The sequence below is a fragment of the Ixodes scapularis genome, unplaced genomic scaffold (assembly GCF_016920785.2).
Source record: "Ixodes scapularis isolate PalLabHiFi unplaced genomic scaffold, ASM1692078v2 PGA_scaffold1__304_contigs__length_218370807, whole genome shotgun sequence".
NCBI classification, from domain to species: Eukaryota; Metazoa; Arthropoda; class Arachnida; order Ixodida; family Ixodidae; genus Ixodes; species Ixodes scapularis.
The window spans coordinates 194,521,149-194,546,974 of NW_024609846.1; the positions used below are offsets into that span (position 1 = coordinate 194,521,149).

The 25,826-nt window shown below is 46.8% G+C and overlaps 2 protein-coding genes across 2 annotated transcripts; both read left to right on the forward strand.

Annotated features, from left to right (window-relative positions):
* Positions 1-16,091: 16,091 nt before the first annotated feature.
* Positions 16,092-19,415, forward strand: LOC120842537 (piggyBac transposable element-derived protein 4-like). The gene is given in 4 exon segments (XM_042290438.1): positions 16,092-16,166; positions 16,213-16,795; positions 16,798-17,043; positions 18,871-19,415. Coding segments are annotated over 4 exon segments (1,449 nt in total).
* Positions 19,416-19,499: 84 nt separating this feature from the next.
* On the forward strand, positions 19,500-20,564 carry LOC115329619 (piggyBac transposable element-derived protein 3-like). Its single transcript, XM_040213671.2, has one exon. It carries the CDS (start codon positions 19,500-19,502, stop codon positions 20,562-20,564), a length of 1,065 nt encoding a protein of 354 aa, XP_040069605.2.
* Positions 20,565-25,826: the final 5,262 nt, after the last annotated feature.

Below are 25,826 nucleotides of genomic sequence, written 5' to 3' on the forward strand. Positions count from 1 at the left end.
TTGATATTTTCGCCCCGGTTTAAACCGAAAAACACTGGTCGTTGCACGTTTCCGACCTAGCGAAACCCTTCCCCCGTAGAGGTTCGTCAAACGTGTTATCTCGTGGATCCTGCATTCTTCCAGTGTATCTACATGACTTGCACGTGGCGTTAGTCCGCCATCCTTTCTGGGGGTGAAAAGCGCCTAGTTAACGCAGTGAAAGCTAAACTCTCACACGCCTTTCCCCATTGTGTCGCCCATGGCCCCCTTTTGTGGAAAAATTAACGCAGCGGAGGGTACGCTCTCACGTGCCCTTTCCCCATTGTGTCTGGCCAAGTAATGTTGGTGCAAGCCATGTATTCAGAGGTTGCTATGGTACCTGGAAGACACTGCCAACATCCATGTCGTCGTACAGGGCTACTGACCTTTCAGAACTGAGATGCGTTCCTTGTTATCTGTTTAGTTTCCATAAGCTTTTGGGGAAACGGAAAAAGGGTTTTGTTGGCGGGGGAGTTTGTCGGCTGTATATAAAAGAACCCTTCTGTAAACAAAATTGTAGACGTGTTTGAGAAGGCGCGTCCGTCCCGCGTCTGCGGGTGTTCTCAACCTGAGACTTGCTTCCCTTTGAAGAAGGCCACCAGGATGGGAAGTAAGCGGAAAGCTCAGGATGACTACGCTACAGATTTTATGGATAAATCGTCGTTCTGGTTCCGCGTGAAAATTGTTAATCCGTGCACAAACGTGGAGCTACCAGAGGGATTTGTGCCTTATGAAAGTATCTATCGGCTGGTCCTCCGAGACGAGAGCTAGCTGAGTGACCTAGAATCAAAGTTTCTTTGTTACCGCCAGTATATATGCTGTGACTAGCACCGTTGATCCAGTGTTATTTTGGAAACTTCATTTACCTGACAGGCCGCTACTGCCCAAGCATGGCTGGACATTTTGGGATTTCCTGTGTCCAGCGAAAATGTGGAGCGTGTGTTTTCAAAATTGCGGGTTGTGAACCGCAAGGAACGTGCTGCCATGACGGATGCAAGCCTCTCAAAGTATGCTTGCAACCACTATAAAAACCAAGTGCGAGAAATATATGCTTCCTCGAGAAGGGTATGAAATATGTGAATAAAATTAGAACTCTCTGTCTGTGATAAATCGCATTTTTTTCCACCGATAATCACCGATATTTGCCTCGTCGTGAGACGCTCCACCGAAATACTCCGGTGTTTCGAAAATAAATAAACACCGAAAAACATCAACCGATTTTTCTCACAAATAAACACCGGGAATACACACCCTAATTATATGTGACATGTGCCTGCGTGTGGTTCCTGTTGCAGTTAAACACTGGCCATAAGGCCTTGATACTTGTGAATGTGGCAAAATGCCTGCTAGTGTATTAGCTTAAGGCAGTACTCTAAATTATAGTATTTAATTTCAGGTGAGAGCAGTCCTACTACTTAATGCAAATAAGTGTTTTTTTTTGCGTTTTATTAAACCGATCTGCACTTACTCGTGCAGGTGCAGAGAAAACAGCAAAGGAAAAGAGCCCAGGAGAAGCAACTTATCGAGGTCTTTAAGCAAAATCAAGCGAGAACACATCACTGCACGTCAAGCAATAGCGCAGAGCCAGCCAAGGGCCATGAGGAGATCATGCGCCAGCTGAAGGAGAGAGTGGCCAAGCTGGAACAGCAGAACTCAGCTCTTCAGGCAGCACTTTGCGGCAAAATATTTGAAAAAGGTTTGTGGGTCCAACGGCCTAACCATGCATTCTTCATATTTTATTCTTTGTCTTTTTACACAAATTGTCGAAAGCGTTACTTTTCTTTGTCGTGCTCAGCAACATGGAACTAATATTGTGAATGCGATATGGTCACAGAATAGTTTTATGTAGGGAGCCTTCATGTGCGCTTTGCTAGGGTGATGCCACCCTTTGTAATACCACTCGCCGACAAACCAGCAGCCATTTTGGTCCTCGGCGATAATCCGTGGGCTTATAACCCTCCCGGAAACAAGCACCTTATCTCACAAGTTCGGAGCAGCGTTGTGGAACCCACGGAGGGAGGATTAGCCTTTCCCCCCTCGGATGGGAGGACCGATGGACACAAAGGCCACTTTCCGGCGCACGGGGAAACAATGAGGAACAAAATGGCGGTGGGCGAGGGTGTGGGAAAGGGAAACAGGCAGTTGGCATCACCCTATGCAAAGCGCACATGAAGGCACCCTTGTTTTATGGTATGAATGTCACATGACCAGAAGGTCACGCGATGCATGACCGTGTCTATGGTCCCATGGCAATCATGTCAGCATCACTTATGAGTTCTCTGTGCGAAGTCATCATATGGCAACTTTGATATCATATGTAAGCTAGTGATGTAGGTGTGCAAAATTCTGGACATGTAAAACGAAAGCTGTTTTACATGGCCTTTGCAATCAGGCCTCATCAGGCTAATGTTCGGTTGGATTTTTCAGCATGTGAGCAGGCATCACAAGGTGTGGTCAAGCAGGCTGCTCGTGTTGCCGCTAAGGCGGCGGCAACAGTGGCAGTTCATACCCAGGAGACATTGGGTGCGGCCAGGAAACTATTCAGGTGGCCGCAACAGTAGCCACAGGTCGTGCTCACACCCAGGAGACATCAGGTGCGGCCAGGGGAAACTACGCGGGTGGCCGCTACAGGAGCCACAGCTACTGGTCACACCCAGGAGACAACGGGTGCGGCCAGGCAAGTCGGACTGGTAGATCCTGTTCTAGCACGGGTTGCTAACAGCGAAGTTTGCCAGAACACACCTCCCCAGGATGATGGTCCATAGACGTTTCAAGCCGTGGGAGATAACGTATTTCTTTTGAAACATGTATCAGACATAGTAGCATACTGAACACATTGCGGCACCAAATCTTGGCATTAGAGTCAATACTCTCATTGTGTACTCTTTTAGGAGTACTTGGGCCATGACACCTGGATGGCGAAAACTCATTTGGACGACCTCATCAAGAAGGATAAAGATTCCATGTTCATCAGAGAGGCCTCCGTGGCACTCTTTTCTATTGCGGACCTCTTGGGAAGGAGCGTCACAGGGACGTCGTCGAACAGGACAAAGAGTGCCCCAAAGACTGCGGTGGTGCTGTCCCGTTGCTGGTGCTCACTGGTATGGTTTGTCATAACATTCCGAACTGCCTAGTGTCCTCTATGTGTGTGCCCGTGACTTTGTTAAAAGTCCCTCGACCTACACCTCTTTGTGAGACATGAGGTGACTCGGTCTTCTTTCCAAGTACTCTTTCGTTTTTTGGACACTTTTTTGTGTGGGTGGGAAGGCCCTTATTGATGGGGCAGGGAGACAAGATGAGAAGAGGCACGGTCACATTTCTTTCGATCAGCATGTGTTAACTTATGTTTCAGTGCTCATAGAAATTGCGCATAATCGAGCGGTTTAGGGAACCATTCTTGCACACCCATACAGTATGATGAACCCTCATGAGCAGTTCATACCGAAGGGACCATCATACCATATCGGATGTGCAGAAATGGTTTTCTAATGAATTCAATTTCTCTAAACTTTGAATAAGTGTTTTAAGGTGGACCACAACTCAAATAGAGTTTGCTTACTGAGCTGTCATTGCATGCCACCATGAACAAGTGTGAGAGGAGACATGACACTAATTACCCGCAAGTGAATTTGGATGCGGAAATGCCAGATTTCGAGCTGCAAATTTTCTGTGTAGTTGAGCCCTTGCGGGTATTTTATCAGTAAGATACTTGGCATACGTAAAAACTTTCCGAGTGTTGCAAAGCCACAGAAAATGAAGCAAATGTTATCCAATATGGATCGAACATGCATGTGACAAGTTATATTTTCCTCGCCCCAAAAGTGAATATGCTTGTGCCATATGGGATCCTGAGGAAGCCTACATTATAAGTAAGATCAGGTCCCTGCAGAACCGTGCTGCGCATTTCATTTGCTCTGACTACTCTTAAATTTCCAGTGTCACCGCATTAAAAAAATCAAGCCGAGTTGCATGACCTATCACATCGCCGTAAACATGCCCGTCTGTCATTATTTTAAAGCTCTATCACCATGCATCGACTATCGACGATTTTTTTTAAAACACCACTGATTATTTTTCTACGTCACGATCATTCATTCAAAGTAGCGCGCATCACATGCCACTCATCTAGTTACGCACGATCGTACATACTACCAGGGATGGGCAGTATTTCAAATACAAGTATTTGAAATACGTATTTCAAATACTTTGTGTATTTTGCATTTGTATTTAATTACAAATTGGGTAATGTATTTGACGTGTGTATTTAAATACTAAAACGTGGGTATTTTAAATACAATTGTAATTAAATACAATTTTGTGGGCGAAAATACATCCCTCAAATTTATTGTCACTGTCCAGAGCAGGAAGAAAACTACGTTCTGCACCGAATGCAGTGTCTCTCAATCAAGCACAAGCGTTTAGTGACTTTGTGATTACGGTGCTAGTCCAGGGCAAGAATAGTGATGAAATCGAGGTTCACAGGCAGACTGGCTAAATAAGTGCCTGTGACAACTTGTGATGCGTTCCAGCCTGATTTCCATCCATATTTTTGCCTAGAACATTCTAAATGCGCTAGTCGTCCAGATTTTCGTAACTGGTGTGAGTTGCAACAATAAAAAATTCTCTAGCTAGTGCTGCGCGTCTTGGTCGTCTCGGTTCTTTGTTGGTCTACACCAAAATGTAATCGACAAAAAAAGCTGCTTGAAGCTCTGTACTTTTTCACTTATTACGTCCAAGCTGATTACATTTTTTTTTTGTGATTATATTTCTATTACGTTACTAGAGCCTCGCACACTAACTCCCGAATGTGCGATGCAAAATTAAAATGAGATACCCAGAAACCCGTTACAGGTGCCCTAAGTCGCTGACGCAAATTTTGAGGAATGTATTTGGAAAAGTATTTGGAGGAGACCAAATACATTTGGTTGTATTTGTATCTTGTACTTAAATGCTTTTTTAGAAATGTAATTAGATTTGTAATTAAAAACATTTTTGACGAAGTATTTTGTATTTGTATTTCGATACATATTGGCATGTTGGGTTGGATTGGGTTTTTATGGCGCAAGGGCTGCTAAGGCCAAAGAGCGCCAAAGAAGGAAACTATTGCATTGAGGGTAAGCGAGAAGAAAGGACTCTAGTGGTCAGGGTTAAAAGTAGAGGAATGAGACATGAATCGGATAATTTCACAAACACAAATGGACATGAGTGAAAAGCTTTGAAGTTCACAGTCGATGTAGAAGACCAATAGCTTCTAAAAACTTAAAAACCTGCTTGTAAGTTACGAATGGTTCATCACCCAATAACAACATTGGGTGTAAGGGAATGTGCTTTCTGTATAACTGTGCAAAGTGAGATCGGCGTTCCCGTTCATAGAAAGGGCACTCAATTAGAAAATGAAGAACACTTAGAGGTTTGTGACACTGTTCACACAAAGGGGCATCCTCCCCATGGAGCAGGTAGCCATGAGTCAGATGAGTGTGGCCAATCCGCAAGCGACACAGTACTACTTCATAAAAGCGTTCCTGGTGCCGGGCGCTCGCCCATTCACCCAAATTTGGCTTAATAAGATGCAGCTTGTTGTGGATCTCCTCATTCCACTCGGCTTGCCATTGTGCTCGTATGCGAGACCTTACAGAAGGGCGATAGTCCATGTAAGGGATCCTTTTAATATCTACCTGTCTGCTGCCGCATGTGCGGGCAGCACGGTCGGCCGCCTCATTGCCTGGGATACCAACATGGCTGGGAATCCAACAAAAGACAATGGTGCAATGCTTTCTGGCTGCCACAATTTTCTTCTGAACTTCAATAACAAGAGAGTTTCTTGTAGGCAGCAGTGAAGAGATGGCTCGCAGGGCACTGAGAGAGTCAGTGAAAACCACTGCCAGGGGTATCCTGTGGCGGGCTATGTGTTCCGTAGCCAACAGGAGGCCATACAGCTCCGCTGTGAGAATAGAAGCAGCAGTATTTATCCGCCTTACAACTTCCACTGAGGATCCAATAACAGAGCAGCCAACAAAGGTCTCAGATTTTGTTTCATCTGTATAGAACTTTGTATGATCTTCATACAATTGAGCCAGTTCATAAAATTCTTGCAGAAGCACAGCACTCGGAGTGTTTTTCTTGTTATACTGTGCAAGAGACAGGTTGCAGAGTATGTCAGGGTGCTCCCAAGGTGCTATGATGCCAGAAAATTCTACTACCTGGGATGCCACATCTAATCCGACAGACTGGGCCAAGGTCTTCAGTCGCATACTGAACGGAGGGATCACGCTAGGTTTTGCGAGAAAGAGTCGTTCCGAGCGTGTATCTTGAACAACTTCTCGAGTAGGGTGCTGGAGGACAGATCGGATGCGAAGAGAGTACATCATGCCCAATGCGAATCTACGTTTCTCGAGGCAGCACTCGTTAGCCTCTGCGTATAGACTGGGCACAGGGGATGTACGAAAAGCACCTGTAGCCAACCGAAGCCCAAAATGATGAATGGGATCCAACATCTTGAGAACAGACTGCCTGGCAGACCCATAAACAAAGCAGCCATAGTCTAGTCGAGAGCGTACCAAACAACGATAGATCCGCAGGAGGCACAATCGATCCGAGCCCCAAGACCGGTGAGAAAGAACTTCAAGGATATTGAGAGACTTGTGCGCTTTCAATTTCAGGCTTTTTACATGAGCATTGAAATTCAGTTTACTATCAAACGTAAGACCCAAAAATTTGTGCTGAGGTTGAACACTAACATTACTATTGTAGATTGTTAGGGATGGTTCAAGAAGGATTCCACGTTTGCGGGTGAAGCAAACAGATGCAGTCTTTTCAGGAGAGAACTTAAACCCATTACTGTCAGCCCACTCAGTTAGCTTGTTGATGCCTAGCTGAACCCTGCGTTCACAGACTGAGAGGTTACAGGAGGAAACTGAAATTTGTAAATCATCGACGTAAAGTGAATACTGAACCGACGAAGGGATTACAGAAACAATGGAGTTCATTTTAAATATAAACAAAGTAACACTTAGTACTCCCCCCTGCGCCACTCCATTTTCCTGCAGAAATTCACGGGAAAGTGTGTTCCCCAGCTGGACTCGAAAGGTGCGCCTGTCTGAATAGCTCTGAATGGCACGAAGCATGCGACCACGTAATCCGAGGTCAAACAGGTCCCTCAAAATGCCAAAGCGCCAAGCCGTGTCATACGCTTTCTCGAGATCGAAGAACACGGAGAGGCAGTGCTGCCCGTGTGCAAAGGCCTCACGCACAACAGTTTCGAGACGGACCAAGTGGTCGACTGTGGACCTTGATGAACGATAGCCGCACTGCAATTTGTCGAGTACCTTGCCATGCTCCAAATAGTACATTAGTCTGCGATTAATCATTCGCTCCAATGTCTTACAGAGACAGCTGGTAAGAGCAATGGGCCTATAACTGGAAACGCAAGAAGCATCCTTACCAGCCTTCAAAAGTGGAAGGACATGAGCTACCTTCCAAGATGAAGGGAAATAGCCCTCCTGCCATATGCGGTTATAAAGATATAAAATTACATCGAGTGTTGAAGGATGAAGATGCTGTAGCATTGAATAATGCAAACCATCTGGTCCAGGAGCTGAGGACTTTGTGTTGTGAAGAACTGCGAGGAGCTCGTGCAAGCTGAATGTAGCATTATATAGCTCCTGTTCACCTCCTGAGGTTTTCAAGGGATTGCTTTCAGCCTTCAGCTTGTGTCGAAGGAAAGTAGATGAATAATGATGTGAACTGGATATATATTCAACATGTTCTAAAAAAAAATATCAGCTTGTTCCTCGAGTGTGTCTGGGCATGTTCCATTCCTAAAAAGCAGGGGGATTTTAAATGCATGGTAGGAACCATTGATCTTGTGTATTCGATCCCAGACTTCCTTAGGTGAGGTACTGCAATTTACAGTGGAAGCATACTCTTGCCAACTTTCCCGTTTCGCTTTTCTTCAGACGCAGCGTGCACGGGCCTTCATTTTCCGAAAGGATATGAGGTTATCTCTAGTGGGGTATCGTCTCAGAATACCCCAGGCCCGATTTTGTTTCTTGCGTGCCTCTTCACATTCCGAATTCCACCAGGGCTTTGGCCTCCTAGGAAGAAATAGAGATGTCTGCGGGATGGACAGCTTGGCTGCTGTGATAATACGCTCGGTTAAAAGATGATTGAGTTCGTCAATTGTAAGACTTTCGAGACGAGCATATGCTAAAAGCGATGCCTGCTTGAAAAGGCCCCAATCAGCCTTGTCAAGCTTCCAACGAGGCGGGCGCGTATGAATTAAAAGAGGGGCTATGCTACAGGTTAAAGGAGTAGGAAAATGATCGCTTCCACGTGGATTGGAATCCACACTCCAGGAAAAATCTGGAAGTAAACTAGCAGAACCAATTGAAAGGTCGATGGAAGTTGATGACAAGGATGATGGACTAAAATAAGTAGGCTGGCCCGTATTAAAAAGACAAAGACTTCGTGTGGTTAAAACTGACTTAACAATTTTTCCTCTGACATCCTGACGTGTGCTCCCCCATAAAGGGTTGTGACAATTAAAATCGCCCATCAAAAGGAAAGGCTCAGGAAGCTGGTCTAACAGCGAGTTAAAATCTGAACATTTTAAAGTAAGGGAAGGTGGCAGATATAAAAAGCATACTGTAAGAGCCTTATGGTGCAAAAACCGAACAGCCACTGCTTCAAGTGATGTGGACAGTGGAACCTCTGTGCAGGGAACTTCTCTTGGGAGAACCACCGCAACTCCCCCAGAGGAACTGACAGAGCTCGGACGATCCCTCCGGAAAACCTGGTAACGTCTGAGGAAATCAGTATGGCTGGGACTCAAATGAGTCTCTTGCAAGCACAGCGCTCGTGGCTTGTACTCCTCCAGAAGATGCTCTACATCCTCCAGGTTTCTTAGAAGGCCACGACAGTTCCACTGTATGAGTACAGAAGCCATTTTAGGCACGAAAACCGGAGCACATGGAAAAGTGAGTCAATTACCTCACTTCGGAGGAGTTACGAGTTTTTTCGATTTTTGTTTCTTTGTAGTCTGCCACTCCATCTGATCCTGGTCAGAGCCCGGAGTCGATGAGGGGGCAGACAAGGCAGCGCCAGTGTTCTCCTGAGCCTCGCAGGCAGACTTGCCTGCTAGCCAGGGAGGGTCTGTACCGCGGGGCCCCAATCCGCGACCACGACCAGAACTAGGTGGAAAGGTGGTCGATGTACTGGGGAGGAGTTCTACCCCGTCCATCTGTTCCACCTCCTTTCTCGGCAGGGAAGCTGCGTGCGAACCACGCAGCTCCTTGGTTGCTGGCTGCCTCTCCAGGGACTGAGGCCAAGGGCCTCGCTTCTTCTCCTCCTTAGGAGAGCGGCCAGTGTTGACAGGTGCAGACAGTGCTGGCCTGTCCTGAGCAGAGGAAGCAGCTAAAGCGCCCTCTCTGCGAGAACAGGAAGCCTGCTGACCCTGCGCCGCAGTCTTGAAGGGTAGGGCGGGCACGGCTATTGCCGGCCCACCTTTGCCCAGGGGAGCAGCATGCTGCTACTGTCGAAGGGATGGGGCCCTTAGGTCAGCCGCCAAGATCTCAGGAGAGACCTGGGTGGCCCTAGTCTCCAAGTGTGGTGCAGGGCCCCTTCGCACCACCTCGGCGTAACCTCCTTTTGAGAGGAAGGACAGCTTCTTCTTAGCCTCCAAGTAGGTGATGTTCTCCTTTGCCTTTAGGGAAAGAATTTCTTTTTCTTGACGCCAAAGGGGACAGGTGCGGGAGTAAGCTGGGTGGGGCCACCTGCAGTTACTACAGCGGGCCGCTGCCTCGCAGATGTCAGCAACATGTTCCTGGCTTCCACGTTTTGCACAAGTTTCTTTCCCTCTGCAACTGCGTGACCCATGCCCAAAGCGTTGGCAGCGGAAGCACCGTTGCGGGTTGGGGACATAGGGACGGATGCGGCACTGGAGATAACCTGCCTTCACAGTTTCAGGGAGGGTGTGTCTCTCAAAGGTCAAGATCACGTGCTTTGACGGGGTTTCCTTGCCATCCTTGCGGAACATAATACGTTTAACGGCGACAACACCGGCATCTTTCAGTCCTTCCAGGATTTCTTCCTTGCTAACATCGAGGAAGTCGTCTTCAGAAAGGACTCCACGGATCGTGTTGAGCGTCCGGTGAGGACTCGCGGACACTTCGACGTCGACTACGCTGGTCATCTTGGAGAGTGCTTCACTTTGGGCTTTCGTGTTTACTTTAACGAGAAGGTCGCCGGAGTGGAGTTTTTTTTTTTTTTTTTTTGCTTTGTACGAGAACCCAATAAGGTTTTCTAGCACTTTGGCTACCACAAAGGGGGACAATTTGGACACTGGCTTTTCTTCAAGGTTCGAGTGAATCACAAAAAACTTTGTAAATGTTCCCATTTGAGGGGCTTTTCCAATGACTTGGGGCTCAGGGCGAGGCCTCTTGGAGGCCTGCCTTGAACCGGGTTTAGAAGGGAGGGGCGCCATATGAAGGGCAAAAAACTTCGGCATCCGTAGCGCACCACCCACCACGGAGTCCAACAAGGGGATAGGTAACATCTCATAACAGGTCTGGCTTGTCTGAGTATGTTACTCTATCAGTGCTACCAGGATGCTATAACCAAGTGTGGGTCAAGAAAGAGTTCTGTCGCCACCCAAGGTTAGCCCTTGCCGCCAAAGAAGGTGAAAACGAAGAATAGGAGAAAGGAGGAAAGAGAAAGAAAAGAGGGGATAGTAGAAGAAGTGGCGACTAGACTGAATCATCCTGGCCGGGCCTTACCAGGACTCCCGTCTATGAGAAGCGGGGGCCGAAGTGGTGTATTGCCTCGCCCGGGGGGCCCCGAAGGGTCCAAACCTACCCCGGGCTCGGCTCAACCACCAGGATGCCCTTTTCCCCAGACACGGGACAGCCACGCACAGCCAGACGTGGGCGGGCGAACCCGCACGGCTCGGGGTCCGTGGAGACGCCACATATTGGCATGTATTTTGCCCATCTTTGCATACTACGAACCATAATCGACTGGAACAACCTACCGGCTCATATAGCAACTGAACTATATATGTCTAACTTTCAAGAGCTCGAGCGTAGTTATACTAATACTTAAGGTTCTGTTTTATTCCTTGTTCTCATTATGTCTTTGAATAATTTTTGTATTTTATGTGTGTAATATTATATATTTGCTTGCCCCCCGTATGTAATACCCTCATACAGAGGGCCTTTAGGGGTATTTTGAATAAAAATCCAGTTCCAACCTTGCAGGTCACAAAACGGTAACTTAATTTTCCTAGTAGCCCACTCTAAGGGGATATCAAAAACTTTTGATACATTGTTGCCTAATTTTTATTTATTTAGAAAAAATACTGAAATTGAGCGACTCAAGAACATCACACTCCAATTATGGCAATAAACCAGGGGTGGCCAAACTGCGGATCGCGAGCCACATGGCACTCTTCGCGGGTCAAAGTTGAAAAAAAAGAAAAGAAGTAGAGGTGAGTTCTGGCGTATTTTATCCCGTGAATCTGCAAATCACGTTCGTTTTCCCCGAAGATGTAACTAAACGCGAGAAAACACAAAAAACCTCCGACCAGTCATGACGTCATACTAGGATCTTTAAACTGGCCAAGCACGTGTCGCTCGTGTGGGCAGCGTGTGCAATCGCAGGCTTGCCAGGTATATTTTTCCGCACTGACACAAGTCGGAACGTCTATTTCTGACCTTTTTGAAAATAGCAAGAGTGCGCGTGCATAGCTTTGACAGGTGCGCTTGCAGATGCGCGAGAGCGGTGATTCCGAAAACCCCTAGTATGACGTCACGCCCCGGGGAGGGGCTGCAGCGGTACTTCAAAAATTATTTTCTGTAGCCTCCGTGCACCAAATCGAAAAATAATGTCGACAATCGTGATCCCGGAGGCCAAATGAAGACGATTTAGGTGTTTTCCTTAAATGCATAACCACTTCAGTTTCCCTTTAAAATAAGCTCACACTCTACTACACTGCCTACATACAGCTGAACTGCTTTTTGACACAGATGTTTCCAGTGACCTTGTTTCCTTTATTGTTCTAGAAAAATATTTCGAGCAGTATACTCATAACAGCCATCAGGGTCAGTGGCTAGCTAGCAAACCATGCATTTATTTTTGTTCAGCGGTTGAAGAAACATTTTGCAGCCTCGTGTTATTTGTTGTAGTCGACAGTTATGCTTGTCCCCTTTGGAAACCACTGCTCACTCCACATCGTTTTTCGTTAAAAGAAGCCCCCCCCCCCCTTTTTTTCCCGTTATGGTTCTCCAAACATTCATAGTTTTTTTCTGCATAATTCTATCTCACTTTGGCCACCAGTGCAATCGATCAAACAATGAGTGTGCTGTCTAAATTACATAAAGAAGTCAAAAGTAGCAATGCCACATCAGAAACGATGGCAGAAGTATGCAACTAAAAGACAATGAGGCAAACCTTCCAGTTAAGGTGAAAAATTGCTAATGAAAACAAACTTTCATTGTGTTGCTGGGAAACAGCTTGGTATACGAGTAAATTGATGCAATCAGGTAGATATCCGCTCCATGAGTGCAATAATTAGCAAATAAATTAACATACTTTTTTATTTTTTGGTTTACCTCCCATTGAGTGTACTTTTAGCACACAATTATGACTGGTTCTAAAAATCTAGGACCACTCATACTTGTTGCAGAGCTGAGGAAACAGAACAATGCCATCTATGTCCAAACACATGCATGGGTTAACACGCCCACAGAGCTTGTGCAATACCTTAGTGGGCCGCTTGTGGGCAAGCTTGAGGTGTCCCACTCTTCAAAATCAGATACGTCGTAGACATTTGAAACGATGTACGCGTTTTGGCTTCCACCCTCGTCTCTTGCAGAAAGAATATGTTCAACTGTGACGTTATTATCTCCCAAATTCAGAGCCGTCGAGTCCCACTTTGTTGGAGCTCAGTATTGTGTGCTGTGAAACGAGTGCCCAGCAACACGTGCACGGTCCAACTCCACAAGGTCCTGTGCAACTTCCAAGGTCAGCTCCTCCTCAACAAGTCTATGCAGATATTGCGGCAGCTGCCTGGACTTTCCAAGGTACACGTCCCCTGGCTTGTCGTGTCTCCTCGTCGGAAGATGTGCTTGGACCTCGTTCGAAACCATATTCCTCAGCTCATAAAAGCTGTTGTGGAGGAAAATGCGGCACAAGATCTGGAAGGGCACACCATTCGACGAGGAAACAAGCTTCAACACATGCCGCACGTTCGACTCAAACTGGAAGCAAGGTAGCATCCATAGCGGCCCATGGAGAGCACAGCTCTTGAAAGATATGCATGAGCGTGTGCACGTTTGAGGTCATGTGTGCTTTTCCGTAGAGCAGTAGTTCTCAAACGGGAGTCCGCGAAGGCATTCTAGGGACCTGCAAAGATCTGCCTCATCAGCTAAGCACGGCAATAAAAGTCGGCCTTTTTCTCAGATCGAGAAGAAATTTGTTTCAATTTTCGGGCTAGGTTTTTTTTGTGTATGTTAATAGGAGAAGTCTAATTCACACCAGCCCTTAGTAATATCCATTTTTGATATCATTATTATGTTTAACCTATACCTTTTTTCTCCCCTCACCACAAACGAGGTCCTCCATCATTTCCGCCGATCCACAAGGATTCCGCGAAACATCAATGGTCGAGAACCCCTGCCGTAGAGGAACTAAGCCTGCACGACAAACTTAGTCATCTTCTCTGTGCTCAGCTCGACATCTTCATCTAGACTAGAGCTTCCATCTTAGTTCGAAGATAAAAAAGCATTTACGAAGAGTTCTAAGCGCTCATACTATTGAGCTTACAGTATTTCCTTCAAACAAGGAAGGCAGTAATAGAACAGCCAGCATTGCATGCAGCTGCTTTCCAGTACTTCCTCAGCTTCAGGGCTCCCGGCTGTCGGTTGAAGCATTGTGGCGGCTTCAGGCTACACAATCGCTCGATTACAATGGATTGCCGCGAAAGGTGTCCAATGTAGTCATCCTCGCCTACACCGGAAAATCACAATTTGGCAAACTGACGCCATCCTCCGAGAAGGGCCCAGTGCATATAGTATGAGTCAAAACCCCAGACTATATCAAAACCAGTCAGGTTCAAGAGTACCGAAGGCCCCTTGCCACCGCGGACTGCTTGCTTGGTTGATGCAGCTTCTGCAATGTTCACAGCTCTTGTGAATGTCCACTAAGCACAATTTCGTGTTCAGGAAACCACCATGTAATGTCTATGGTCAGAACAAAAAATATAAGCGGCCACTATTTCGTGGGTGCCTCTTCACGCGGTGGTTGATTCCCCGACTCACAGATATATGTCTGCCTGGCTAAGGATAATCATCGTCACTAATTGTATTTATCACGGTAGATTTGTTTTTTTTTTCTTGAATAAACTTGGAGTTAGCAGTATTTTTTTTCACACCTGCACCGCTCATACTTCCTCACGAACGCGTGATGTTAAAGCACGCGATGCACACGCCTGTTTCTAGAAAAAAAAACAGAAAACCCCTAGACAGGATTTATGCCACAATGACTCTTGAATCTTCCCCAATGAACATCGCCTGCTGAAAATGAGTTCGAGACCAGCTCACTATGGCGGGGATACGGCCCGTTCGTCACATGCCGATTCGTCATAGGGCAACTGGTAATAGGCCCATTCGTCACAGCGGAACATTCGCCACAGGATAATTCGTAACTCGGGCCACCTGTCACACAGTAACCCAAAATTTGTCATATGGTTCTTCCGTGCCAAACCCGTACAAGGTCACCAAGGTCGATCGCGGGCGAAGATTCTGTAACAGGTGCTGCAGTTCCGGGTATCAAACCGAAGGTCCGACATTCGGAACGAAACTAGAAGTAGTAAAAAACAAAGAAACCTCGCAAAGAACCTAAGCCATATATAGAAAGAAAGAAAAAATTAACAAAAAGAGTTTGTCTAAGAGTATCGCCAGGTCGTCATTGTTTGCTTTGTTGTTGTACGCGCGTCACCCGATTCGCCCAGATTCAGGAATTTTCTAGCTGCTTTTCTTTTTTCGGATGGCGGATGTACCAGGGTATAAAAGAAACGTCATTTTTGCATGGGAACTTACTCTCGCTTTTGAAATGGAGTTGATCACAACAGAGAGGGGTGGCGCTATGCTCCTCCACGACGGACATTCTTACACTCGTATTAACCCTTTGTTGGACACTGGGACATATGTGTCCCACTTATCGTTCCCACCTAAAGTGGGCCTCAACCATGCCGTGGGATGTTTTCCCACTTCTTCGTGTGGCTCCCTCTATAAAGAGTCAGGGAAACTTGAGTACAATTTCATCTCTATACCAAGAGGGGGCAGCACTTGTTTTTGCGACAGTCAGTGAAATTTCTGGTTGTGGCGTTAGGCGAGTGCAGAGGGGACGAGGATGAGGACGAGGTGCCATTGCCTGCTCCCTCCACAAGCAAGTGCAAGCAAAAGCCATGCAAGTCCTACACGGGAAAGAGGAAAAAGCAAAAAAGAAGCGAGAGGACTGAGCCAGACCCTGAAGACGACGATACAGCAGGCGATCAGTGGAATACGTCACCTATCGTTCCTCCCGCTACCAGCAATTTGGGACCTACTTGCTCCCAGCGGCTCAGCGAGCAAAGCACAGCGCTGGATGCCTTTAGACTGTACTTCGATGATGAAGTTATGCATCACATTGTGGAGCTGCCCAATCTCTATGCGGAGCAAACGAATCGAAGACGGTGGACGCCTCTGACACTCGACGAGCTTCGAGTGTACATTGGACTACTTATGCTTATGAGTGTCAATTCTATGCACCAGTTGCACATGTATTGGAACTCAGATAGCCTCTTTTGCACAGAAGAGATCACGTGGGTGATGACATACAAATGTTTTCAGATGACAATGAACTGCCTTCACCTGAATGATAACGCCAAGATACCAGAGCATGGAACGAACGATTTTGATCGTGCCTACAAAGTGTGCCCTCTCATCAAGATGATGAATGAAAAGTTCCACTCAGAGCACAGCCCGTCCAGTCATCTTGCTGTGGATGAAAGAATGATCTTATTCAAAGGACGGTCAAGCATGAAGCAATACATGCCCATGAAACCAAAAATAAAGAGGATTCAAGATGTGGTCATTGGCAGACTCCCATACAGGGTACCTTCTCAAGTTTCAACTGTACGAGTGCAAGAACGCCGAGTAGCCACGTGACAGAACTTTGGGGAAACATGTCGTTCTATCACTTGCCGGCGGAGCCATTCCAGTCAGTTCGCAGTTGTTTTTTGAAAACGTTTTTACGTCAACAAAACTGCTTCAGGAACTTTGCAACAGGGACATTCTTGCCTGTGGAACATTCCGCACAAACAAGGACCTTCCGTTTGAGTTCAAGGTCGACAACAAACTCGAAAGGGGCTCCTACCTTTGGCGAAGAAAAGGGGACATTGTCGGATACCAATGGAGGGACTCAAAAAACGTGCACATCATGTCAAACTACCATGATCCTGAGAGCCAACTCGAAGTCCAGCGAACACTGCCAAATGGCAAAAAGAAGGCAGTGGAGTGCCCCACAGTAGTAAAAGATTATAACAACTGGATGGGCGGAGTTGATAAATTCGACCAGAAACGCAACACATATGTCGCAGACCGTCACTCGAAACGCTGGTGGACTAGGATTTTTTACTTCATTCTGAATGCTGCTGTCGTCACCGCTTTCATTCAGATCAGCTGTTTGGAGCCAGTCGTGTGCCTGCACTTCACGCTGAAGCTTGGACACCAGCTGATCGCGCAAACAGCTTCCGGAAATGAAGGACAAGCCTAGTCACCCACCACAACAAACGGGGCAAGAAGAATGGCCATGGGATGACCGGTGTGCCTGAGGAGCTCCGGTTCACTGGTAATGCACATCACCCCATCTTGACAGAAACGCATCGGAGGTGCCGCTGGTGCTCGACAAAAGCCAAAGAGGCTCGCACTAAGTACATGTGCAGTGTGGGCAAAGCTCCCCTCTGTGCAGTGTGTTTTGGACCCTTCCATAGTCAGTGGTGAGGAAGTGAGCTGTGGGATGCCCCTGTCCCACTTTGTCAAAGTGACCTAAGCGGCTCATGGGACATATAGGTCACACTTTTTTCTCAGCTGTGAAATGTCTGCTTCAATGTTTCTTTTTTTGTAAATAAAATAGATCCAGAAGGACACTGGAAATGTCAAAAATCATGTGCAATGTTGTATCTTCTCACGTCCAACAAAGGGTTAAGTCTAACGAATCGACGCTCTACTGGGCTTGCCGGCAAAGGACACTTTGTAAAACTAAATTTGTAACTGACCTAGCCATTACTCGTATACTATCTTACTCGAGCGACCACACGCACGCCGGTGACCCAACCGAGCTAAGTGTTCTCAGAGTACGTCATGAGATGAAGCTAAGAGCAGGTAAGTTGCGAAACGTTGTTTTTATATTCCCAGTTTTGCATAACAAGAACCAAATTTTATATGTGCTTTTTGCTTGCAGTGGAAGGACGCCTAGCACCGCACCAGATACTTTTGGATGCAGCCTCCTCCGTAACGGACGACACTGCCTTGCAGATTCCTGCTGCACCCACACTACGGCGCACGATTCGGAAACAGAGGCAGCGCGCAAATTTCGTGTACAGTGTACCATCCTGCAGGGCAGACATTCGAATGCCCGCAGAGTTTAAGGTAAAGTGCTCTCTTGCGTTATGTATTTGATTTCGTAATAACTGTTCCAACTTCATGCAGGTCACAGCCAAAGGAGATTCGTTTCTCCTGCACGACAGCGGCGACGGCGACAGCGAGAGACTTCTCATCTTTGCAACTGAGCGCAACCTGAGCTATTTGGCCCGGACCTGGTTCGCAGACAGAACCTTCAAGGTCACCCCTGAGCAGTTCTACCAGCTCTACACTGTGCATGCAGTCGTCAACGGTGTAGTAGTGCCCATGGTTTACGGCTTGCTGCCCAACAAATCCGAAACCACCTACAGAAGGTAAGCACTAAAAGTTACAAAAACGGATCCCTCGGTGTGCCATCATTGTGATTTTGTCTACATAATTGTTTCTTTTATTTGTAATACTGACTACACAGAATTGTTATTATTATTCTCGTTCAAGGCTCTTCGATGTGCTGCTGAGCCACGTTGGGACCCACTGCGTTGAGGTGGTCTACACTGACTTCGAGATCGCTGCCATCAACGCCATAAAAGCCATGGCCCCTAGCGCAAGGATTCAGGGATGCTTCTTCCATTTATCCCAGTCGGTATACAGGAAGGTGTGCTCTAGCGGTCTTCAGAGTCGATACAATGCGGATGAAGAGTTTGCTGTTAACCCTCTTTCGTTTATTGTATCTCCGGGGATACAGACTTAAAACGCACAAATAAAAATCACTGTAAATATATACTCCCTCAAATGGGCAATGTATCTCATGGGACACATCCTCCGCGGCGGCCGAGACACCTAGCGCCACCTCCCGGAGCCTACAGCAAGTGTTTCTTCGTGAGTGACAGAACATGGCGTCGACCAGTGCTGGCGTCCACGTGTCCACGGCAAGTGCTACTTTGTACTCTAAACGTTGAAACGGTAATCAAAATCTAACATTGCGATTTTAAACAAAAGTGTGCAAACACTTTGGTGATGTATTTTTAATCGAATACCCCGATCCAATTATGCAAAGCAGGGTGATAATCCGTGTGTATCTCACAGGATACACTGCACGTTTGGGGTATTCGTTCCACTGTTTTGTATACGTTTTTCCAATGTTTTTTTTTTTATTTTTGTTTTGTGCAGGAGCTAATTGCAAGGACATTTTATGGCTCACAATTGAGAAAGAGAGCCACAGTGATCCCTCCTGAAGGTGGAATATCCGACGTCGACTCATCAAGCGATGATGAAACGGACACGAACAATGATGACACCAGCTTCAAGGCAAGGAGTAGAAGCTTGGAAGTAGAAGAATCCCTCTCGGAAAACGAAGCCGAATTGCCAAAGAACGCCGCCTCGTCGAAACAAGGTGACAAGTACAAATGGAGAAAGACAAGTTTCGACCACGACTTCCGAGCTCCAGAACCGCAGTTTGAGCTTGCACCGGAAGATCTCACTCCACTGCAGTATTTTCAGATGTATTTTGGCGATGAGTTCATTGAGAAGGTGGTTTACGAGACAAATCTGTATTCCACTCAACAGACCGGATGCTCAATCAACACGAACGTTGCACAGTTAAGGTCCTTCATCGGAATTCTTCTTATGATGGGCGTCGTCGGGATGCCTTCGTTTGAAGACTACTGGGCCAATCAAACAAGATGTGACAAGATCGCCAATGTGATGCCTGTAAAACGGGTCAAGAAGCTCCGAAGGTTCATCCATTTTATTGATAACCTCCAGCCAGTTGAAACTGACTGAGCCTACAAGATAAAACCTGTGCTTGAGCACATTCGGAGCAAATGCAAGGCCACAGAGAGCGAAAATCTCTTCTCTTTTGATGAGATGATGATCCCGTACAAGGGTAAAAAGGCGGGGAACCTGAGGCAGTACCTCCCCAAAAAACCTAAAAAGTGGGGCTTCAAACTGTTTGCACGTGCGGGTGTTTCTGGGATGGTTCATGACTTCATTCTGTACACCGGCGCAACAACATTCGAAGGTATCAGACTTGCAGAAGAGGAAGAGGCGCTTGGTCTCGGCGCAAAGGTTGTGCTGCACTTGTGCGAGAGCATTTCTCGTCCAAATGAGAGCATCGTCTACTTTGATAATTTCTTAACCTCGCTGGAACTGATCTCACGACTAAAAGAAAGGTATTCTTTGCACAGTCTCGGCACCATTCGAAGCAACAGGCTTCGAGGCTGCTCCCTAAAGGATGACAAGTCACTGCTGAAGGAGGGAAGAGGCAGCTTTGACTACAAAGTGGACAATGTGGCAGGACTTGCAGTCGTGAAATGGGCTGGCAACAAGACTGTAATAGTTGCAAGCTCTTGTGTCTCACAAGACCCAGTGGAAACAGCGAACAGGTTTGACAAGAAGGAGCGTCAAAAGATTCCAGTTTCTTGCCCACAAATTGTGAAACAGTACAACATTCACATGGGCGGTGTTGACCTTGCAGACATGTACGCAGCGCTTTATCGCACCCCATTCCGCACAAAGCGATGGTACTTAGGCACCTTCAGCCAGCTTCTCGACATATCCGTGAACAACGCTTGGCTACTACACCGACGACAGTCAAACCTCACTGGCGTGAAGGCAATGCGACTGAAACAATTTCGACTAGCTGTTTCAGAAGCTTTGATGCATGCAAGCCCCCCGAAAAGAGGGAGACCTTCTTCCACCCTCGATGAAGAACCTGCGGCGCAGCGCCCAAGAATGCAGACCACGGCAGCACCTGTCACCGATGTCCGCTACGACGGTGTGGGTCACCTACCAACACTGGAAGGCAAAGGTCGCTGCAGGTACTGCCCAAGCGGCCAGACATCAATTGCCTGTGAAAAGTGCAAAGTTAGGCTTTGCATAGTGACGGGAAAGTCCCCAAGAAACTGCTTCAGGTTGTACCACAAGAAGTAATTATTGTTTCAAATATTCAACATTTTGCTATCCCCTAACGGGCAGTGTGCACTGGGAGATACATGTCCTATCTCTTAAATGTGAAATAAAATGCCACAAAAAATAATGTTTTGGTGCTTGAATTGGTTCCTTAAGGAAATACTGATTGTGATATAATTTTAGTTCCATTTTTGAATGACTGCCCGAATAAGGGTTAAGGTATGCAAAATTATTTTGTTCTTTTTTTTTTTGTTCTTTTTAATATATAAACTGTGTTTCAGACCAAAAAAAATTACTTCCTGTGCACTTTCAGATGAGAATGCTGCCTGCATTGGCCTTCTTGCCAATTTCCGACTTCCCAGAGGCATTCCAGGACTTGGTCGAGGTTTTCCCCTCGGAGGCTGCACACGTGGCCGACTACTTTGAAGATGTCTACAGCGGCAGGCCCCGTCGGAACGGCTTGTCTACTGCCATCTTCCTTCCGACAGTTTGGTCAGTGAGGGAATCGACATTGGCGGAAATGCCAAGAACAAATAACAGCATCGAGGCTTGGCACCGAGGACTGCAGGTATTAATCGAATATCTCTTAAGTTGCTTGTAGCAACAAATGCGAAATACATTATTTCGTTGGATGGGCGGTGCAGTTGGTGTTTCGACGTAAAATAACTAAACCTTTCTAAGTACCGATTGGGGGCGCAAACTTAAAATATATTGTCACGAAATTAAAAAAAAAAAATTCAAATTCCTTATCATCACCACTGCTCGGGAATGAAGAGAGAGAGGGAGAGAGAAAGAGATGAATCGAGGGGGGGGCCTCCGGGATTTCTCCAAAATATGATGACTGCATACATGACCGCGTTTTATGTCTTCCATCACCCATATGTTGTTCTACGTAAATATATGCTTCATAGTAAAGCTGTGCTCGTGCTTTCTGCGGTTAGTTGCGTACTCAGTGAGACTATACAGTAATAACAGTTTGCGCGTGTTTTTCTTTTTCTTTCTTTAAGAGCAATGTGGGCTGCAGGTCCCCCAACATCTGGGCCTTCCTGTGATGTATCAAGAGGGAGCAGTCCTTGACGGAAATGGAACTCGCTCAAGCTGAGGGCGGCACTACGTCTTCAAGGGTGTCGAAAAAGCACGCTGACTGCAACAAGCGCCTTCAGATTGCCGTCAGCCGCTACGACAGTCGCAGCCATTTGGAAACGTTGAGGGCAGCAGCCCGAAATATTGCGTTTTAAAACGCTAACTACTCGACTAATAAACCTTTTGTTTTCAAGTGTAATCATGACGCACTTGGTATTCACTTATTAATTAGGTAATGACTATCACTGCACCCAGCTGCGGCAGCACCTGTTATGCGTCAGCAATGTAAGCACCAGCCCGGTGTAAATTAATATGAGAGTAGACTGTTTCGCGACTCACTGTGTATCAAAGGTCTTGCATTATATAGTCAGAATTTCAACAAATAAATAAACTTTGAACTTTCATTTCAGTGCCTTTTTTTAAATTTCATATGACGAATTCTCCTGTGACGAGTTTTCCTATGACGAATTGTCCTATGTGACCAATTGCCCTATTACCAGTTGGCCTATGACGAATCGGCATGTGACGAACGGGCCTACACCCCACTATGGCGAGGGTACCAGAAAGGTAAAGACGGCTGACTGTCGATCTGTGCCTAAAAGAGGCAGCCACGAATCCGCGTTCAACGAACATTGGCAAGCGCTGTGGTGTCGTCTCCTCTGCACCTAGCAGACAACAAAGCGAGGGTGTGCTCGCGCGCGAGAAGAGCGAGACCGCCTCAGAGCACATGTGCGGAGTTTCGGACTGCACCTACTATGCAGCGCTGGGGATATGGGACGGCTAGAGTAACTGTATATGCTCCGCTTGAGGAGCAGAGTATCGCAATAGAGCTCCCAGGGCGGCTATGTTGTATCCAAAGCCGCCATGCGGGAAGCAACCATCGCTTCTCAAGGGGTCCCGGAGGCGCAAATGGCGTGGCTGTGAGACGGCGTGTTGCGGTGTGCGGAGCGGAGAAGATAGTCACTCTTTTTTGTTTGGCAACAAACTCAGTGGCGCCTTCTATCCGGTAGCCCTGGCGCACTTCTGGTACGTGTATATTTCCTAAATTTTTACACATCATTATTTCGACAGAAGAGTGAATTATGTGTAAGAGTGGCATAAGCAACCGTTTTCCAAAAATAGCCCGTAGATTTAATTTCAGAAATACTGCGAAACCCGCAATGTAGTTGGGAACCGGAAATGTTTAGGGCTATTCAGAGCCGTATATTTCGAGAGTTCGGCCAATGGGTGGAGCAAAGACCCCCGCCAACGTCCAATTCCCCCTGCGGTTAGAACGTAAACTAAAAGTGTGACACAGTGTCGACCAATCAGCAGACTTCGACATCAGAGTATTGGAAACGACATTTAAAGTGTGAAATAGATGCGTTCAATCTCGCAGCTGCAGTAATCTCAACTACGCAATTTTCTCTGGTTTGGAGTGCACGTTCGTTTATTCTACCGTTGACTATGGACGTGACGAAAACCTCGAATGTACCAAGTTTTTAGTCACCAAGACTTACATCTTTTTACTCTAGCGACGCTAAAACGGCTTAGTGTACAGTAGTCGCATTTTTATAGGTTACAACCACCAGTGGGCGTGTTTCGCGGCCAGCGGTTGACCACGAGGTGCTCGCCTATTCATACCAATGAATTGCCAAACTCTCCCAATACACGGCTCTGGGGTTATTTGCACACTAGCACCACCGCGTTGAAACAAACGCGAGAAAGAAAAAATAGTGCGGCGAGACGCCGCGTGCGCTGTCGTCCCGTCATTTGTCTGCTGTTTCTCTCTATGCCCTCGGTAGAACGTAGTAGCCAAAAAGACTTCGTCCCTTCGCGAGCCGTACCTGTGCGTTCTTGTCTGGTCCGAAACGACCGGATGTTCCGGTCGCGTATCACTTTGTGAGCGTCGCAGACTCGAGCAGCGTGACTGTTTTCCGTGTCGTCTGCTTCCTAGTCTTTCAAACCCTGTTTGCAAACATCGCTCGCCTTATAAAACAATGCGATTATACTATACGCAGTGGCTACACATCGGGTTAAATGGTTAGCGAAGCTTCCAGTTCTTTGGATGTTAGTGAAGGATCTATATGTCGATCGCAAACGCCAAGCGAGGATCATGCTCTGCTTGAAACTTTCCGCCTGCAAAGTCGCGTTTCCTCAAAAAGATTGGGTCCAGCTCAGCGCACATGACCGTTTCTTTGCCAACACGGAGTTGGCGGCGCAAGAAAAAGTAACGCGATACTCTGGCTCTGCAAGCAGAGTCTATACAATACGGCTACTCTAAGAACGGCCGCCGCTGGAGTACTAAAGGTTACAGAGTCCACGATAGTGTACATAACAGGCTTCAACATTTCAGTGCATCCAGGGAGTTCACCTTAAGTGGGAAACTCAACTTAGAGTTTAGTGTTGAGCCCCCGGCGTTGCACGTGATGCCTTCTTGGGCTAACATTCTCATTTGGGCCTCAAAGGCTTGGAGGAGAAAAGTCATGTTCGGGTGCTTTGCACCATACCATAACAGCGGCAGGGCGACAGAGCGCCACCGCAGAGACGGTGCAAGTTCATTCACAGTGAGCTGAACGGGCCAGATGGCTTAGTTTGCAGACTTGAATATGGGTCTTCCGTTGGCGTTCATGGACACGGTCAAGTCATGAGGCCCACATCCAAGCTTTGCACGTTGGCTTCGATAAGAGCCACCATCGGTTATATCCAACTGGCAGTGAGTCTCGGTGTGTTGAGATTCGCTAGGGCTTCTGCTAGCTTCTCCCGCAGTTTCATCCATCAGCACCGCTGCTAATTGTTTCTCCAATGGCAGACCAAGAAAACGGAATCCTTTGGACATGAGGTCCTTTCCAAGTACATCTTTCCGCACACCGAGCAGGCAGGTGAAATGCCCTGCGTTTCCTTCAAGCTGCCCGCTGTCTTTGCAAGGAGTGCTTCGCACGTCGGGCAGTAGAAGTTAAAAGTGATGTCGTCTGGTGTTGTTGTTGTTTGCGGGTTTTATGGCGCAATACCTACGATGGCCATACTGCGCCAACCTAGGTAAACTAAAATGAACTAGAAATGACGTACCAAGGAAGTACTTCCGCTATAGTTTGTGTAAAATCGCTATATTTTTTAGAAAAGCTAGGAGACGGTCAATGGGTATTAGAGGCTGGTCCCCTAGGAACAGGGTAGGATCGAAAGGGATACAGTACTTGAAATGCTCAAGAAAAAGGAACTTGGGTTGTTGAAGAAGACCAGGGCAAAGAAAAATAGGTAGAACAGACAAAGTGTCTCCACAGTGGTCGCACACCGGTGGTTCCTCGCCAACAAGCACGTATCGATGAGTGAGGAAGGTGTGGCCGATCCTCAACCGGCACAGAAGAACCTCACGCAAACGGCTCCGGTTATAGGAGCTTTCTCAGGTACCGATGCCTGGCTTGAAGGATATGAAGTTTGTTGTTATCGGCCAAATCCCACTCGGGCTGCCACAGTTTTAGAAGCGCAAGCCGTATGGGCCTGTTAGGTCTCGTGCTGTACACGCCATTCTTGTCGTAGCCGTTTTCGTCCGTCGGATTAAAGTCCTTTATGGACTTTGCAGAGACAACATAAGGTGTCTCATCAAATTCATTCAAGAAACGAATGAGTGCAAACATAGTGTTTGAAAACAACAAGCTTAGAACAGCAGATTACAAACGAGAAGCATCCAGCCCAGCCCAGCCCCCCCGAGCCAGATTGGATTAGTTTGGATTGGATTGTGCCGTAGATTAGTTTAATCTACAACTACTGAAAAACGTCGCATAGTTTGCGTTGTTTTATTGACATATGGTTCATAAACTTAATCTTCAATACAATGTTTTACTTTAAACTAAACCTCAAAATATAAGACTAACTTATTTGCTTTGAAAACAATAGTGACATTAGTAGCCAACGCGAGCCAATCCACAAGTTGTTAGGTTTAGCTATCCCTGGCTATCCCAAAACATCGTGAGCGTGGGTGGTGGTGGTGTGAAAGTGCTGGTTCTGCTTCGTGTGCCTATGTAAGCGAACTATGAACCCAAGTAACAACAAATCGCGAAAGCGCTACCTGGAACCAGACGCTTGGCGCGAACCTCTGCCACGAGCAACGGTAGACGATCTGAAACAAAGAGCACTCGCGGCTTCACCGTCTACTTCTCCCCAAGCTAGCTGCTCTACAGCTGCAACGTCCAGTTCAGCTATTACAGCTAATGATGTGTCAAA